This window comes from Martes martes (genome assembly GCF_963455335.1).
Source record: "Martes martes genome assembly, chromosome: 7".
NCBI lineage: Eukaryota > Metazoa > Chordata > Mammalia > Carnivora > Mustelidae > Martes > Martes martes.
Window position 1 is genome coordinate 2023562 of NC_137894.1, and position 15254 is coordinate 2038815.

At 54.2% G+C, this 15254-nt stretch overlaps 1 protein-coding gene across 1 annotated transcript; it reads left to right on the forward strand.

Moving 5' to 3' along the window:
* Positions 1-1368: 1368 nt before the first annotated feature.
* CFAP161 (cilia and flagella associated protein 161) lies at positions 1369-10316 on the forward strand (the record flags this gene model as incomplete). The annotated part of the gene is made up of 7 exons (XM_080808668.1): positions 1369-1437; positions 2229-2318; positions 2875-3107; positions 4728-4812; positions 8496-8654; positions 9487-9560; positions 10100-10316. The coding sequence occupies 7 exons, from the start codon at positions 1369-1371 to the stop codon at positions 10314-10316; spliced, it is 927 nt and encodes a 308-aa protein (XP_080664794.1).
* Between the last annotated feature and the right edge of the window lie 4938 nt (positions 10317-15254).

Consider the following 15254-nt stretch of genomic DNA (forward strand, 5'->3'; position numbering starts at 1 on the left):
GAGAAAGCGTGACCTTTGGAGTCAGGAAATTGGGTTGAGTCTTTGTCCTGCGCAACTTTTAGCACTTTGAACTTGGATGAGAGGCTCACTGCTTTGAGACTAACGTTTTAATTTATCAAATGCAGTTCTGGCGGAATACTATGCGACGACCTACCGTCTTCGACCCGCTTAGCCTTTTGAAGTGTCCTAGAGCGAGCTGGTGGAGGGGTAGAGCTTGCAGACTCGCCAGGGTGAGGAGTGTCCCGTCCCTACCAGGACCTGCAGCTGGGCCGCTGAGACCCTCCCCAGGCCAGCTGCCAAGTGCCCCCGCCCCAGCCGCCGCCCAGGGGCGTCCTTCCTGATTCTCACCCCCTCACGCCCCAGGCAGAAACGAACCTGTCCTTGCAGTCCTGCGGCCTTTCATCGGTGCGTCTGCAGTCCCACTTGTCCCGCTCCTCCCGTGGCCGTCTGTTTTCACGGATTATCTCCTCCTGTAGGTTGGGTTTGCTGGAGGGAGGAAAGGATGCGTGTCCTTCGTGTCTGTGCTGTCTTCCTAGACCGGGGGCAAGGCCAGCTACCAGGCCCTGCGGCAGCGTCAAGCTCCCGTGGTCGGAAAGCACCTGCCCGTTCCTCCTGTTCATAAAATGCTGCTTTAAAAACGCTCCGGCATTAAAGCAAAAGCAAAAACAAAACCGGCTCCACGCTGGCTCCCGCATTGTCTACCTTTATCCAGAGTCCTTGCAAGCCACGGGCTTGTCCTCTAGCTTGGACACTGGAGGAGGGGCACGGGGGGGGGGGGATGCTGTAAAACCCCTAGAGGCAGGACCGCCCCAGTCGTGTGAGCAGAAGGAGGCTAACGCGACGGATTTCTTACTTTTGAGGCACTGCCGTCGCGATCCGCCCTTCCCTCTTTCCTCCATGTTACTTCGGTTTCCAAATTTCTGCACGGAGGATAAGCAGTTCTAGGTTAAGGGGCTTCGGTTCAAAGGCTCCTCTTTGCTGTCTCGACCAGCGAAGGATACTTCCCCCGCAAGGCATTTTTCGTTTGGATTAAAAAAAAGAAAGAAAGAAAGAAAAAGTGTTTTACATTTTTAGCACCACGAGGCCCGAGGGCCGGAGTTAGTCCCCTGCCTGCATTGGAATTAAATTCAGGGAAATCACAGTGGAAGGGACTCCAGGCAGCGAGTGTGCCGTCCCCCTGCCCCCAGGCCTCCAGGGCCCCCTCCCCCAACCCCCTCGCCGCGCCCCCTGCTCCCGTGCTGCCCCTGATTGGCCAGCAGGCCCCGGACCCGGCCAATCGCTCTGGGCCGGTTGTCATGGCGACAAGGCACGCCAACAAGGCAGGTGCGGGAGGCGGGCAGCCGGGCTGACGGCTGGCCCGAGGGCAGGATGGCGCAGAACCTGTACGGTCCGGGAGTGCGAATGGGCAACTGGAACGAGGACATCTACCTGGAGGAGGTAGGCAGGTGCGGCTGGCGCGGCCCCACTACTCAGGAACCTCCCCGCCCCACGCGCCCCACGTCCCGCAGCCCGGGGCCTCGCTCTCACCCAGCAGACACCCAGTAGCCTAACAACCCACCCGGGTCTGAAAGCCCCCGGAAGTTCACCTGCTGCCCCACACCCCCGGGTCTCACACCCCCCCCCCAACTCCGTCTGCAGGTCCCTTGGTCTCCAAACTCGGTGCCCCGCTCAGCCCAGAGCGCACAAGCTCCCTCCGTCCTTACAGACTTAAGGGTTTCAGAGGCTGAGGTCTGGGGAGGAGGAGGCAGGCTCTCTGTGGAGGCAGGCCCTGCCCCCGCACCCTGTCATGCACACACCCTCCCAGGCGTCCCCGTGGTGTCCCTTTCCCTGGCGCTACGCTGGCACCAGGCCCTGAGCCATCAGGCATCCCTCTAGCTGCTGGGGGGGCGGTTGGTGGGGGCGGCGGTGGACAACCAGGGGAGACCTCCACGGCGGACACGTGGCCTCAGATGTTATTCATGATTGTCTCTGGATGGGGTAATCGAGCGTGAGGGCTTTTTTTTTTTTAATTTTTAATTTTTTGGTGTCTGTCATTTTTTCAAGTCTTCTACAAAGAAGTAAAAATATTAAAGCCAAAACAATTTCCACCATTCCCATTGGGCTCACCTTTCTTTTTCTCAGATTGTGCTTTTTCAGCGGGACGTGCTTCTGACCTGTAAGCTACCGGGGTCTGTAAGTTGAGGACCATTGCTGACCTTTGGGGTTTCTTTCATTTACTCTTTCACCAGGAGCGCATGAAGGACTTCTTGGAGAAGAGAGAGAAGGGACAGCTTCTCATTCAGAGAAACAGGAGACTCAAAGAGAATCTTTTGAGACCGGTAATTGTAAATTTGAGCGCTATCTTCAAAATTGTATCGAATTAAGTGTGAGTGTGTGTTAAGCAAGCAAACGTTCCATAAATGAATTATCGTCTGGAAGAGACGATTGTCCCCCTTCTAGACCTGAAAACCACGATGTTGATAATCCCCTAAGATTTTAGAAACGTAGGACAAATCTGCTCTTAATTACATTTACCCGCATTTTCCAGGATCAGTACAGGAATCTATAAAACGCCCCTTACTCGGTGCCCAGGACATTTCCAGTGAGTCTGAATCAATTAAGAGTGGGGTCAGCGCGTGATTTTTCATCCGCTTTCTTACTCTGCTTGGGATTGGGGGGGGGCGGACTTTGGCAAAGTGGGAGGGAGTCGGCCGCAGGAAAAGAAAGAGAACAAAGGACTTGAGGGAATTCAAGTTATCACAAGGCCCCCGAGTGATATGCCCCCTCTTGGGACGGGTCCTCAACGGTGAAGGAGGGAAGGGGCGTCTGGCAGGGGTCTCCGCACTGGCTGTTGAGGATACACCTGGGTTGTCTGAAAAACAATTTAAATCGTAGATGCAGCTTTCCGTCACGGAGGACGGGTACCTTCGCTGTGGCGACAAAGTGATGCTTGTGAATCCAGACTACCCGGAGACAGAAGCTGATCTGGTTTTGGGCGGGGACCTGAGCCTCTGCATGACTCTGGATGAAGTTAAATCGCCCCTGAGTGACCAGTTAGAGGTGCCCTGTGGGCTGAGCGCAGCTCAAACCAAGATCCCGGTTGGCAGAAACACTTTCATCATTTTGAGGTACAGACACTTGAATTTTCAGCTCATGTTTATCATAAATATGTATTCACTCCCAGCTTCAGGGAGCCCTGGGACCGGAGCGGTGTCGCCTGGAGGTGAAGGGGATCGGTTGCTCTCTGTGCTTCCCGTCCTGCTGCCTCCCCCCGGGGGTTACTGGTGGTGGCCTTCACACGCCCTTCCCCTTCAACGTCAGGATAACCGCTGATTTGTGTTCCGTTATAAATGCTGCATTCAAAAGTATTGGGTTTAGGAAACTAAAATCACGTTCTGCCTAGAAACTGGGTTTTCCTAATAATCTCAGGATGCTCGGCGCTCACTTGAGTGTCTCTCAATGTTGCTATTTTTAGAACAGAAATAGTCCGGTGCAAGGTGGCACTATGCGGGATTTGTTACTTTGTAATTATTCGCTAAAACTGGAGCTGAGATCTTGAAATTGGCAATTAAATCCTTAGAGAACAGATACATAGTAACAACAAAAAAGGATAGCTTTTACTTTAATTGAACAATGATAGCAATGTTTTGAGGACAAGAGTACAGCCAGTCCTTTAAGTCTTAATTTTTTTTTTTAAGATTTTATTTTTTTGTCAGAGAGAGCACAAGCAGGGGGAGAGGCAGAGGGAGAAGCAGGCTTCCCGCCGAGCAGGGAGCTCGATGTGGGACTCCATCCAGGGTCCCGAGATCATGCCCTGAGCCGAAGCCTGTGGTTTGCCGACTGAAGCACCCAGGCGCCCCTCCTTTAAGTGTTTGCTTTAGAGTTCTTTTGAAAACTGAGAAGTTCTGTCAAGACAACTAAAAGTGGACCACAGCTTCTGTGTCCTGGAGCATTAGGAAGGAAGACTGTGTTAAGTGTGTTACCTGACCAGGAGGGCTCTTTATCCAGATGTCCACACCCCTGGCCACAATTCCTCAATGGAAGACAGCATGCCGTGCTCACACGGACGGATGCTCCGCACACTGGCCATGGCGGGAGCGGGGCGGGGGTGGGGGGGGCAGGGGGACAGGAACAGGATGCCAGCCAGATTTGAAGGCCCCCAAAATTACCATTTTGAAAATGTTTAGCTACCAAATCAGCTAATGGGTGTGAAATACATTATCAAGAAAATTGATTTTTTTTTTAAAGATTTTACTTATTTATTTGACAGAGATCACAAGTAGACAGAGAGACAGGCAGAGAGAGAGAAGGGAGGAAGCAGGCTTCCTGCTGAGCAGAGAGCTCGATTCGGGGCTTGATCCCAGGACCCCGGGATCATGACCTGAGCCGAAGGCAGAGGCTTTAACCCACTGAGCCACCCAGGCGGCCCAAGAAAATTGATTTTAAACAAAATGGCATATACAAAAAACCAGAATGTAGAACGATTCTTTTTTTTTTTTTTCTTTTAAAGGTTTTATTTATTTACTTGGCAGAGAGACACAGCGAGAGAGGAAACACAAGCGGGGGAAGTCGGAGAGGGAGAAGCAGGCTCCCCGCGGAGCAGGGAGCCCGATGCGGGGCTCGATCCCAGGACCCCAGGATCATGACCTGAGCCGAAGGCAGAGGCTTAACGACTGAGCCACCCAGGCGCCCCGAATGTAGAACAATTCTAATAGAGAATTGATATGATGCTTATTTTTCCCTGACAGCGCAGACAGAAATGCCACGGGCCAGGTTCTTAGATACGGAGAGAACTTTTGCCTCGCGACGACGGGAGGATTTGAAGACAGAATGGTGAGTCCTCACGGCGCACGGCGTGTGGGGCCAGGGGATGGTTTCCGTGCGGCTCACGGTCACCTGTGCAAACGGACAGAGGACTCTGTAGCTGTGGGCTTCGCCTCTGGCTTCCGGAACCTCTGCCTGCGGCTCTCGGGCCACTCCTTGCCTTCTAGCTTTCCGAAGGACAGAAACAGACCCTCAGGTGCTACGGAGTAAGGGAGAAAATGCTTTTAGCAATGCACCTGGCAACGAGCGCAGCTTTCTGCCACCTCCACCCGTAAGTTAATGGTTGGATTAATTGATCGTCATCTGATAGCGGTCAGTGTCACCAAGGCTAGCAAGGTGTGTTGCCTGATAACTATTTTTGTTTTTTTAACTTGATCTTTCTCTTTCCCTCGGGGATCAGGAGGGTAACAGAATGAGATAAATCTGGGTCTAACTCTAGCTGAGATGTCTCTCTATGGGGTGGGACCTCAGATAAATCATTTAACTTTTTCAAGCCTTTCTCATTTATAAAATGGGGATTATTAAACCTTCCTACATGCCATACACAAACACACACACAATCATCCAAATAGGTCTCTGAGCTAGGGACTGTTTTATCCCATTTTACTGATGGGGAAACTGAGGCACGAGGTCAGGTGATCTTGCTCTAAGCCTCTCAGGGGTCCAGTGGCAGAAGGGGTACCACTTACCCATTACTCGCTGAATCAAAGCTTCCGTAACAGTATGAGGTAACGTTATTTATTACCTTTTGTGCTGCCAAGAAAAATCAGTGTTGCCAGTTAAACCCCTACACACCTTAGATGGTAAGCTGCAGCCTGAATTAAGAAAAAAAATGTAGAAATTAGAGAAAATACCATATTGAAGGGGGGTGGTAAATCACCCTTGTCTTATCCAGAGGTTAACATTACTAATGTTATTTTCTTTTACACTCTGTTCTCTCAGAATGGATTTAAAATGCAGAGAGGGACACCTGGGTGGCTCAGTGGGTTAAAGCCTCTGCCTTCGGCTCAGGTCATGATCTCAGGGTCCTGGGATCGAGCCCCGCATCGGGCTCTCTGCTCAGCGGGGAGCCTGCTTCCTCCTCTCTCTGCCTGCCTCTCTGCCTACTTGTGATCTCTGTCTGTCAAATAAATAAAATCTTCAAAAATAAAATAAAATAAGATAAAATACAGAGAAAGTTACGAGCCCCACAGGAAGGAGATGCCCCATTTCTGGTCTCTCTCTCGCTCTCTTCCTCGATCTCCCTTCCCTTTCTCTCCCCGCCAACGCTGTCCTCAACCGTCCCATCTTCTTTGTCTCCTGTAAATCCTGCGTCCTGAGTCCGTGTACTGACCTGTGTTCATGTATCTGTTCTTCCGTAGGTTATAACATTTTGTCATTTTGTTGGTCATGTTCCCTCCCATTTGCTTCTTGGATTTCGTTATTTTTATTATTTTATTTTATTTTATTTTATTTTTTGGCTACGTGGCTTTGAAGTCAGAGTTGTTCTAACACATTTTTGAGTAAAGTGTATCTGTGTTTTCCTTAGTAATCTCTTCCATTGCTCAGAGCCCTATAAAGTCTGCTCCAGAAATACCACAAAAAGACGAACTTGTATCAATTTCTCGGTGGCTGAAGTTTCACTTTTGTTCCTGTTTGTTGTTTATCTGCTTGAGATTTATTTTGGTGCGGGGTTCTGTGGAGACGTGCGATTTCCCCTAAACGACTAATAAGCTGCATTTGTGTTGTTTCTTGAAAGATGACTCCTTTCCTCTCTGAGACAAAAATCTCCCCGTAGCATCACTCTACAGCCTGCGTGCTGTCTCTGAGTTCTAACCCTTTCAACCCAAATTGTGTCTTTTTATTCTAGAATTACGGTTTACAATATAATGTGTATTTTGACAGCACGTTGGGCTAGTTTTCTCTCATTACGCTTTTTTGAATTCTATTAGGAATTAATTAACCTCTCAGTTCAATGTAATTATTCCTGCAAGTCCCTCTTCCTGGCGGGGGGGGGGGGGATAAAAAAAATCACATGGCATTTTATTGGCACTGGAAAATTCCATAAACTCACGTATTTGATGCTTCATGACATTTCTTTTTCTGAGCGGTCTCCCCATTTATTCATTTATTCTTTCTTATCTCTCCCTAAAGTTCTGTGGTTTTCTTCCCGGGGATTCGATGCTGATCCCACTGAGGTTGTCCCCTGGTATCTTCTACCATGGATGGCCCTTACGGGGGCCCTTAGTTAGTTGCAACAGAAATAGAAGACTGTGGGGACTCAGCTCTGACGAAAGCCTCAATCTTATGATCTCTCCTGGTTTTCCGGTTAATTCTCTCAGGACATCCAGGTCCACGGTGCTTTCATTCTCAAGGAACGACGGTTCAGTCTCTTCTCAAATTCTCTTATTTCCGTTCCTCGTCTGTGAATTAGCCAGTACTTCCAGGGCATCCGTTAAAACAATCTGGCAATGCCGCCCTTCTAGATTCGTGCCTGGTTCACTATTATTTCTCTTCACATTAACACAACGGAGTTTGTGGTCTGAGGTAGACAGTCTTTGCCATTTGAAGTGCAGGTTTTCAGTTGCCCTGGATTTCCCCCATCACCGAGAGCCCGAGTGTGTCTTGGGTCTGTCCCTCTTCCCTGTCCACATCCTGCTCATGGTCACGCCCACAGCTCTCCCTTCATAGTGCTCTTGGGCCTGTCTTTTCGTCCCCAGTGCCAAGACCTTGGTCCACGCTTGATCCCTCTAGTCTGTCCTGACCTCAGACCACAGGAGATGCACACTGCCAGGTCGACGCTCTAGGAGCTCGGGTCTGGTTAGTGCTGCCATCCACGGTGGCATCTAAGGTCCTCTGTGATATGTCCCCGCCCTCCCTGTCCACGTGCAGCCAGCCCCTCGGGTGCCCAGCCCCGCACTGCCTCCCCCTCGGAGCCTCTCCTGAGCCTCGGGGAAAGCGTGCGTCCTCGCCTGTGCCTGCCCGCAGCCCTTCCCGCCCCTGCTGGCCTGCCCGACCTTCCCGGAGTCTACGGGTACTTCCAGGCCCGTCCCCCATCACTGTCTGGCTCGCCAGGAAAGGCCTCGAAGAGAGTAACTCATTCCTGCCTTCCCCACAGCGAGCGCCTCGTGGCCCCGCCTTGCCCATGAGAACCTACTGGAAGAGGCAGAAACAGCCTCCAGGTTCGGGGTGAAGGTCAATCACTAAAGAACTAACCAACAGCTTACGTTTCCGACTTTTCTACAGGATGGGGTGCTTCTGGGCCCGGTTACAGGGGCCTGATAGCTGTCGAAGTATGTCCCCCGGGGGGATGTCAGCTCCGGAGGGCCGTCCACGGTCAATGTCGGCGGTGACGGTGTTGGTTGTGAGGCACTTCCCTTCATGCAGCAAGTCTGTGCAACACTGTTTCTAAGAAGCAAACTGGGGTTCTGGCCTGAGCCCTGGAAAGGAGGAGGGGGAGCAGGGACGGGATGAGGAGGAGAAAGAGAGCGGGTTTGGCACCCAAAGGAAGGCAAAGCAGTGGAGGTGCTGGGGGTGGTAGCCTCAGCCTCCTGCGATGACATCTCTAAGTGGAGGAAACCCGCGTGTTCTCACACCATCCGCAAGAAGGGGCTTTTCCAGTGGACCGCACTTGACTCCCCGCCGGTCGGTGGTTCACTCCCCCGGCTTCTCCAGCCGTGTGACGTAGCTCACCCCTGCATTGTCATTTTCAGCTGTATCTATCCAGTGACCACAGGACCCTGCTGAGGTCGTCAAAGAGGTCTTGGCTCCAGGAGGTGTACCTGACCGATGAGGCCTCCTACCTGAACTGTTGGCAGGCCGCCTTCCTGGACCCCCAGCTCCGCCTGGAGTACGAAGGCTCCTCCGTGCCGGTGAGTGCGGCCCGGGCTCTGGGGAGCTTTCTGGGAAGCGGGGCTCTGCTCTTGACGCCATCGGAAAGCGGGGGTAATTCTGTGCCGCTGTCTCAGCACAACCTTAGCTGTGGGAGGGAGGCCCTGGCCAGGCTCCTGCTGGATCAACTGGGAAGGGCGGCTATGGGGACACCTGCATCTTGGACAGGGCGCACAGTTTGTCTGTGTTCGGGTGGGACCCTCCTTGGTTGCAGGGTGGCCTGATCTGACATGGGCATTTCTGATGCTGCGTAAGTCCCACGGGAGCGGCGAGGGCTTTGTTCTTTCTCACACGGCGGTGAGCTTCCAGGAGCCAGGAGTTTGAAACAACACATATTTTTTTCCTGATTTTAAACAGAATATATGCCTGCCGAAGGAAAAATCAGAAAAGCATGGCAAATAAAATGAAAATAACCGGTAATTCCTCCCACCTTCCAGAGAACCCCGCTGGCGTTTATCATCTCTGTCTTTTTCCATGCATGTCTCTTTATTTTATTTAATTTCAAAATTTTTTTAACGAAATAGGACATCAGTGATATCCTTATCTTCTCCACTTAGAAACACTGCTGATTACGTCTCATGTTGTGAAAGATGTCCTGTGTGGCTCTGAGGGATTCTAGGATGTTCCGTCCCGTGTGCACCTGCAACGGTGTATGAAATCCATCCATTAAAGTCTGGCTTCTAGGTTATTTCCATCTCTCTATTTCATTGAACTACATTTAAGTGAATATATAGTACATTTCCAACTTTTTGCCTTTAGGAATTGGAGGCCTTAGTTCGTAATGCAAATAACACACTCTCTTCATCTTTAAAGGCAAATGCAAAAATTATCCTCAACCACTCCCAAACGAACCGGGGGCTGGCAGCCCACAGACACCTGTTCTTAAGGTACGTGTTGCTCAATTCAGCTAAATGCCATGGATAGGGGCGCAAAGAAGCTCGACTGATATATTTATATTTCTGTATTTATTTTGGAGGGGGAGGGCAGAGGGAGAGGGAGAGAGAGAGACTCTCAAGCAGACGTCCCGCCCAGCGCAGAGCCCTACGTGGGGCTCAATCTCACAACCCTGAGACCATGACAGCCTAAATCGACAGTCAGACGCTCAACTGACTGAGCCACCCAGACCACACACACGAGTGCTTTGATGATGAATTGTTGTCACAAAAGACTCAAAGGTGTGGTAAATTCTTCCCGAGCCCCTGGTGTCCCACAGGTCCTTGCCCGACGAGATGACTGTGGCTGTGATGGGACCCTGTGTCCCTCATCACCACGCAGGCAGGGGCAAGGTCCGGCACACACGTATCCCAGAGCCCACCGTCCCCGAGCCTGAGTCGGCTGGACCTGGGGCTTGGAGGGGGGTGGACAGAGCTGCTCACCCAGAGCCACTGCTCCGTTTCCAACCGGGGTCCATTCTCTCCCGACCCAGTGGCCGTTTCGGAAAGGAAGTGGAAGTGGCCGCTCACACACACCTGGATTCGCACCGAGTCGAGAAGCCGAGGAACCACTGGATGCTGGTGACTGGGAACCCCCGGAGGGACTCGTCCACCATGCTGGACGTGCCCGAGCCGCCGGCGGAGGACACCCGAGCCCTGGGGCAGGATGCCCGAGCCCCGGGACAGGGCGCGGACCCCGGGGAACAGTGACCCCGGGCGCGCGTGCTCAAAAAAACCTGGCTTTGCCAGGTCGTGCCCCAAGCTCTCTTTAAGCCGGGCGTCGATATCCCCGAACCCAAGGCCGAAGCAAAGGCTACATGAAGGTTATTGACTTCCCGGTGGGGTCTGGGACGCAGGAAACACTGGCTCCGGGAAAGAGCTCCTAAGTGGTATTTGAAGGTGACAGAGGACTTTCCTTTGTTGATTCTGAATTCCTGGAGCACTTTAGCTGCTGTTCAGCAGTGGCTCCGACAAGGAGCCTGAGTGTGGGACAAAGCTGTCAGAACCACGCAGGGTGTTGTCACCCGTCCTCCCCACCCCCACTGCACGGCGACCAAGAAATCGACAACGTGTAGCTGTGAGCTGTGGCTTGACCTTGGACCTAACCGTCTTCCCCCTTGTGTGTTTGCTTCTACCTCTGACTTGGCGGGGGTGGGGGTTCGGGACTTGCACCGGACTGGTCACTCTACCGAGTAATGATTTTGAAAGCGCACAGACTCTTTACTCTTGGAAACGGGCACACGAGCCGTGGCACCCATGTGATCTGAAAGTTCCCGACAAAATAAACACATCTCCTTCCACGTACCTGCTTGTCCCTTCGTTCTTTGTGGAGGCCCCGTGCCGTGTCAGGTAAGGTCACCCGCGGCCCCGCAGGTAGATGGGCGGTAGAGCTGCCCTGCACGTAAGTGCGCCAGGAGACAGACAGGTGGTTACAGGCGGTGGGGGGCGGTTTAAAGAGACGCCGCTTCAAGCCAGCAACCTCTTTCAGGAGGCACTTCCCAGGGTGGGGCTTTAGAAAGTTCCGCCGCCCGAGCCCACCTGCAGAGGTTTTCATCTCAGCGCCTCGGTGCGGAGGTCACAGTATTTTTAAAAACTCACTGTTTTATTTCCAAGTACAGCCTGGACGGAGCGCAGCGGACCGGGGAGCCCCGTTAGGCTTACCTGCGTGTCTCCTGAGGGCGAGAGCGGGCCGGGAGCAGGTCGGGGGGGCTCCCTCTGGGGGGAGGCGTTTCTCCACATTTCAAGCTCTCCGAGAGCATCTGGACCAGTTCTGCATGGTCTGGAAGTTCCGGGGCGTTCGTGCTGCTACCGCGAAAGGTGCCCATGGACGGCTTCCAGCCAACGTCAGGACTCCCGTTCCCGCCGTGAGCCGTAGGGTTTTAGAGCCCGAACGGCCTCCCACGTTTGCGCGACTGCAGTTACCATCTGTAATGGCTGAATGTGACAGCAAAACGCGGTCGTTCGAATGCAGAGACGTTGAACTGTGACATAGGCGTCCCCGCGCCTCTCAGCGTAGACGGAGGACACCCAGCCGCCAGGGGCTCGGCACGACCGGCTTCACCTCGTGCCGTCACATCGGACTGCCGCCCGGGGTCTGTCGTGCACATTACAAAACTACCAACCTCCTTACTGAATGTCACGATTCTCGGGGTTAGACCGGACGCTGCTCCTCGAGAAGCACCTGTCGCGTGACTAACAGGACGCACAGGTGAATGTGTCTAGTCCTCTTGCGGAGGGAGCAGCAGGCGAGCACGATCAGGTCATCGGCTCAAGGTTGTGCCTCCTGCCTAGCAGGTGGGGCGGGAGCAGGTCAGGTGTTTAGACCTTCCTCTGCACCCGGGTAGACAACCCAGTGCCCGGATTATTATCGGCGCAGATAATTCTCCGTTGCGGGGGTGGGGGGCTGTCCTGCGCAGTATAAGACGTTTGACGGCACCCGAGGCTTCTACCCGCTGGACGACCGCGGCATCCCAGCTCTTGCATATCTGGAAATGTCTCCAGACATGGCTACACGTCCCCTGGGGGGCAACTTGCCATTTGGACACTACTGCCCTCCCTCTTCCAGGTTCATTTCCCGTCTACAGAAGATGCTATAAAAGGCTCTTCTATTTATATATCTCTTCTATAGAGGACACACTATGTGCTTTCAAGGTAACTTCCAGGCACACGAATAACCTGCTTCTAGCATCGGATCTGGGTTCCGGTGGAAACCTAGAATTTTGTGCAGTGACCTCTGGGACAAGGTTGGTCTGGAGGGGGTTATAGCCAGCGCCCAGAAGACACAGAGCGTCTCCGTAGTGGCCTCCAGCACACAGCACACAGCATGGCCCAGAGAGACGTGAAAAGAAAAGCTTAGAATTTCTATGAGTATCACCATTTTATCCTTTAAACTGCATCAGTGTGTGTTTTCTACTGTTCAAAATGTTAGTTTTTAAATGCACACAGTAGTTTAATGGGCATGAGTAAAATTGATTAATGCAGATCGGGGTGTGAGTGTGTGTGTGTGTGTGTGTCTAGCTCGTGCTCAGAACTCACAGTGAGGGGTTTACAGTGACAGTCGTGGGGGGCTGTGCACTGTGCTTGGTTTTCATACAGAAACCGTCCCAGAGTCGGCTGGTGATGTTGCATAGCTTTGCCCCGAGTCAAGGTCTGCAGGCTCCCCCGGCCCCAGAGGGCACCAGCTCACCTGAATGAGGTCTGTGGATTGTGCCCTGAGTGTCCATTCTCTTGCCGGCGGGGGGCGTGGGGGGGGTGGACATGGTGAGGACTGAGACCAAGACCCTGCAGGGAGGGAGGGGAGGGGGGGACTGTGCAGGGAGATGACCCATGCCCAGGGACTGGATGACCCTGGAGCAGGAACGTGGAGAAGAACCTTCCAGGCACAATTGGGGGTGGGGGGGGCATTCCGTGTCCCTGAAGTGCGGCCTTTGGATCCGTGCCCAGAAGCAGGGACTTAGCGAGAGGCCAGTAGCGGTGGGCTGTGTGCACAGCTGATGTTCACCTGGGGCCCAGCAAGCACGCCCTGCAGGTGTCTCTGCGCTGCTTGCAAACTGCCTATGACCCAAGTCCCAGAGGCGCCCCGTAGGGACCCCTGCCTTCATTATAGCCCAGCCACCGACGAGTTAACGTCTGGCCCCGCAAGCATCCTTCGGGACAAGATGGCTGGAGTCTGTTTGGTTTGGTTGGTGCCCAGTGACGTTCGGGACAAACTGGGCAGGCCGTCCAGTGTTTTGAATATCGCCGTTGGCTGTGTGTAATAAATTACTGAATTCGAATTTCTCTCCGGGGTGATGGTCAGCCTTCGGAAGAGCTTGAGGAGGGAACGGGCGTGGTTTCACTCTAGAGGGATTCTTAAGGAAGCAGCAGGGGCGTAGAGGGTCCCGGGGGGGAAAGGAAGCCCGGGCTAAGTTTCAGGAGGCATAGACCGAGAGACGTCTGGGGTGGGGAGAGATGATGACGTACCTCGGTAGATTGAGGACCAGAGAGGATGAGAAGGTGGACCCCAGGTCTAGAGAGGGTGCCCACCCTGGAGATTCAGGACACGGGGTGCTGAGCGGCTGTGCTGGGAGGTGAGGCGGCACCCGGGGATGTCTGACCCAGAGTCGAAGCGACGTCCATGGACGTGGTGGCATCCCTGTTACGGCTTCTTCTGGGGCCCAGCACGGCCATGGGCTGGATGGTGGCCCCACTGAACCCGAGCTACGTGCTTGGCAGCAAGTACAGCTTCAGGACTGATGGTGCCTTTAACTCCCCGGCAGCGCGAGCAGGGAGGAGGCCGATGCCCCGTGGTGAGGACTGGCCGCTTCCTGGCTGTGAGAAGGTCACCGTCCTGAGAATCGGGGTATGGTCCGTGACGCGGGCAGTCGGGACAGACCAGCATGTGCCCAGTTTCGAGGCAGCAGGTGCTCTGCGTGGACGTGCCCTCTTCCCCTCTGCTTTTGTGTAAGAGTTTAGCCAAGTGTGGGTCCGAGCCACTGAGTGATCTTGTCTCTGTCACCACGCTTTGTCCCAAGCCGGGACTGGACCAGGGGCTGAGCTGGACCGGGGGATCCGGGGAGGAATAGACGCGTCCCTACCTGCAGGTTCGCCACTGGCGACGTGATGCTTTGCGAGACGGAGCGGCTTTTTCCGTGGATAAGAGGCAGCAGCGGGGGCTGGAGCTACCGACCTAGGGGAGGGCAGGGTGGGCTTTGGCAACGGACAGCAGCTGGCGTCGGCGGGAACGCGGTGTGGGGGGGTCAGGGCACGTAAGACCCGAGAAGGTCTTACGGAAGGGGGAGGCCCGAGTGCGGAGGTCTGCGTCCACTCAGCAGGCGGGCGAGCGGTCGCTGCGCCGTCTTGAGCAGGAGGCCGCTGACAGGACCGGAACGGAAGGCTTCCCGGGCGGGAGCAAAAGGTCACTTCGGAGCCGGTAATCACAGCCGGCGCGAGTCCCCGGAGGCCTGCACGTGGACACAGCTGGCCGGCACTCCCGCGGGGTCCAGCAGACGACATTTTTTTCTACCATCCCTTCCCCCGAAGGCAAAGCTGGTAGAAACAGTGTTTTCTCCATTCGTGACTTCGTGCAACAGCTCTTACTGTCACCTGGAGCTTTTTAAAAGGGCAACAGCTGTGTCATCGTAACAAGAGCCATTTGGAATCATCATAGTTTGATAACGCAGTGTAAGTTCAGTTATCATGGGAACGTGGCGTAAGGAGAGCCCGGCTGCTTCCTGGGAGGAGACCACGTTGTAGGAAAGACAGGTGGGTTATTCCGTGGAGAAGCGTCCGGTCCGAGAGCGCCCACGGGCATCCCAGGGCATGTGCGGACGAGGACGGGGGGCCTCGCTCTCTCCTCGAGACTGGAAGGCCGCTGGGGGCCGCGGCCCACGGGGCGGGGAGGACGAGGCAGGGCAGCCTGACCCCTGACTCCGGGGGCCCCGGACCAAGGAGGGCGGGTGTGGGAGGGTGAGGGGAGCCAGCCCCGGCCGGAGTCCCCGAGCCGCTGGACTCCTGGGAGAGACGCGCCGCCCCTTAGGGCTCTGGTCTCGCAGTTCCCCCGAGTGGCCACAGGGGGTCAGGGTGGAAAACCGCGAACTGGTCCTGGCCCGGCGACTGCTCCACCGTGGAGCTGAATTTCAAAACACAGGGGAGTTCCCTGTTTTAAAA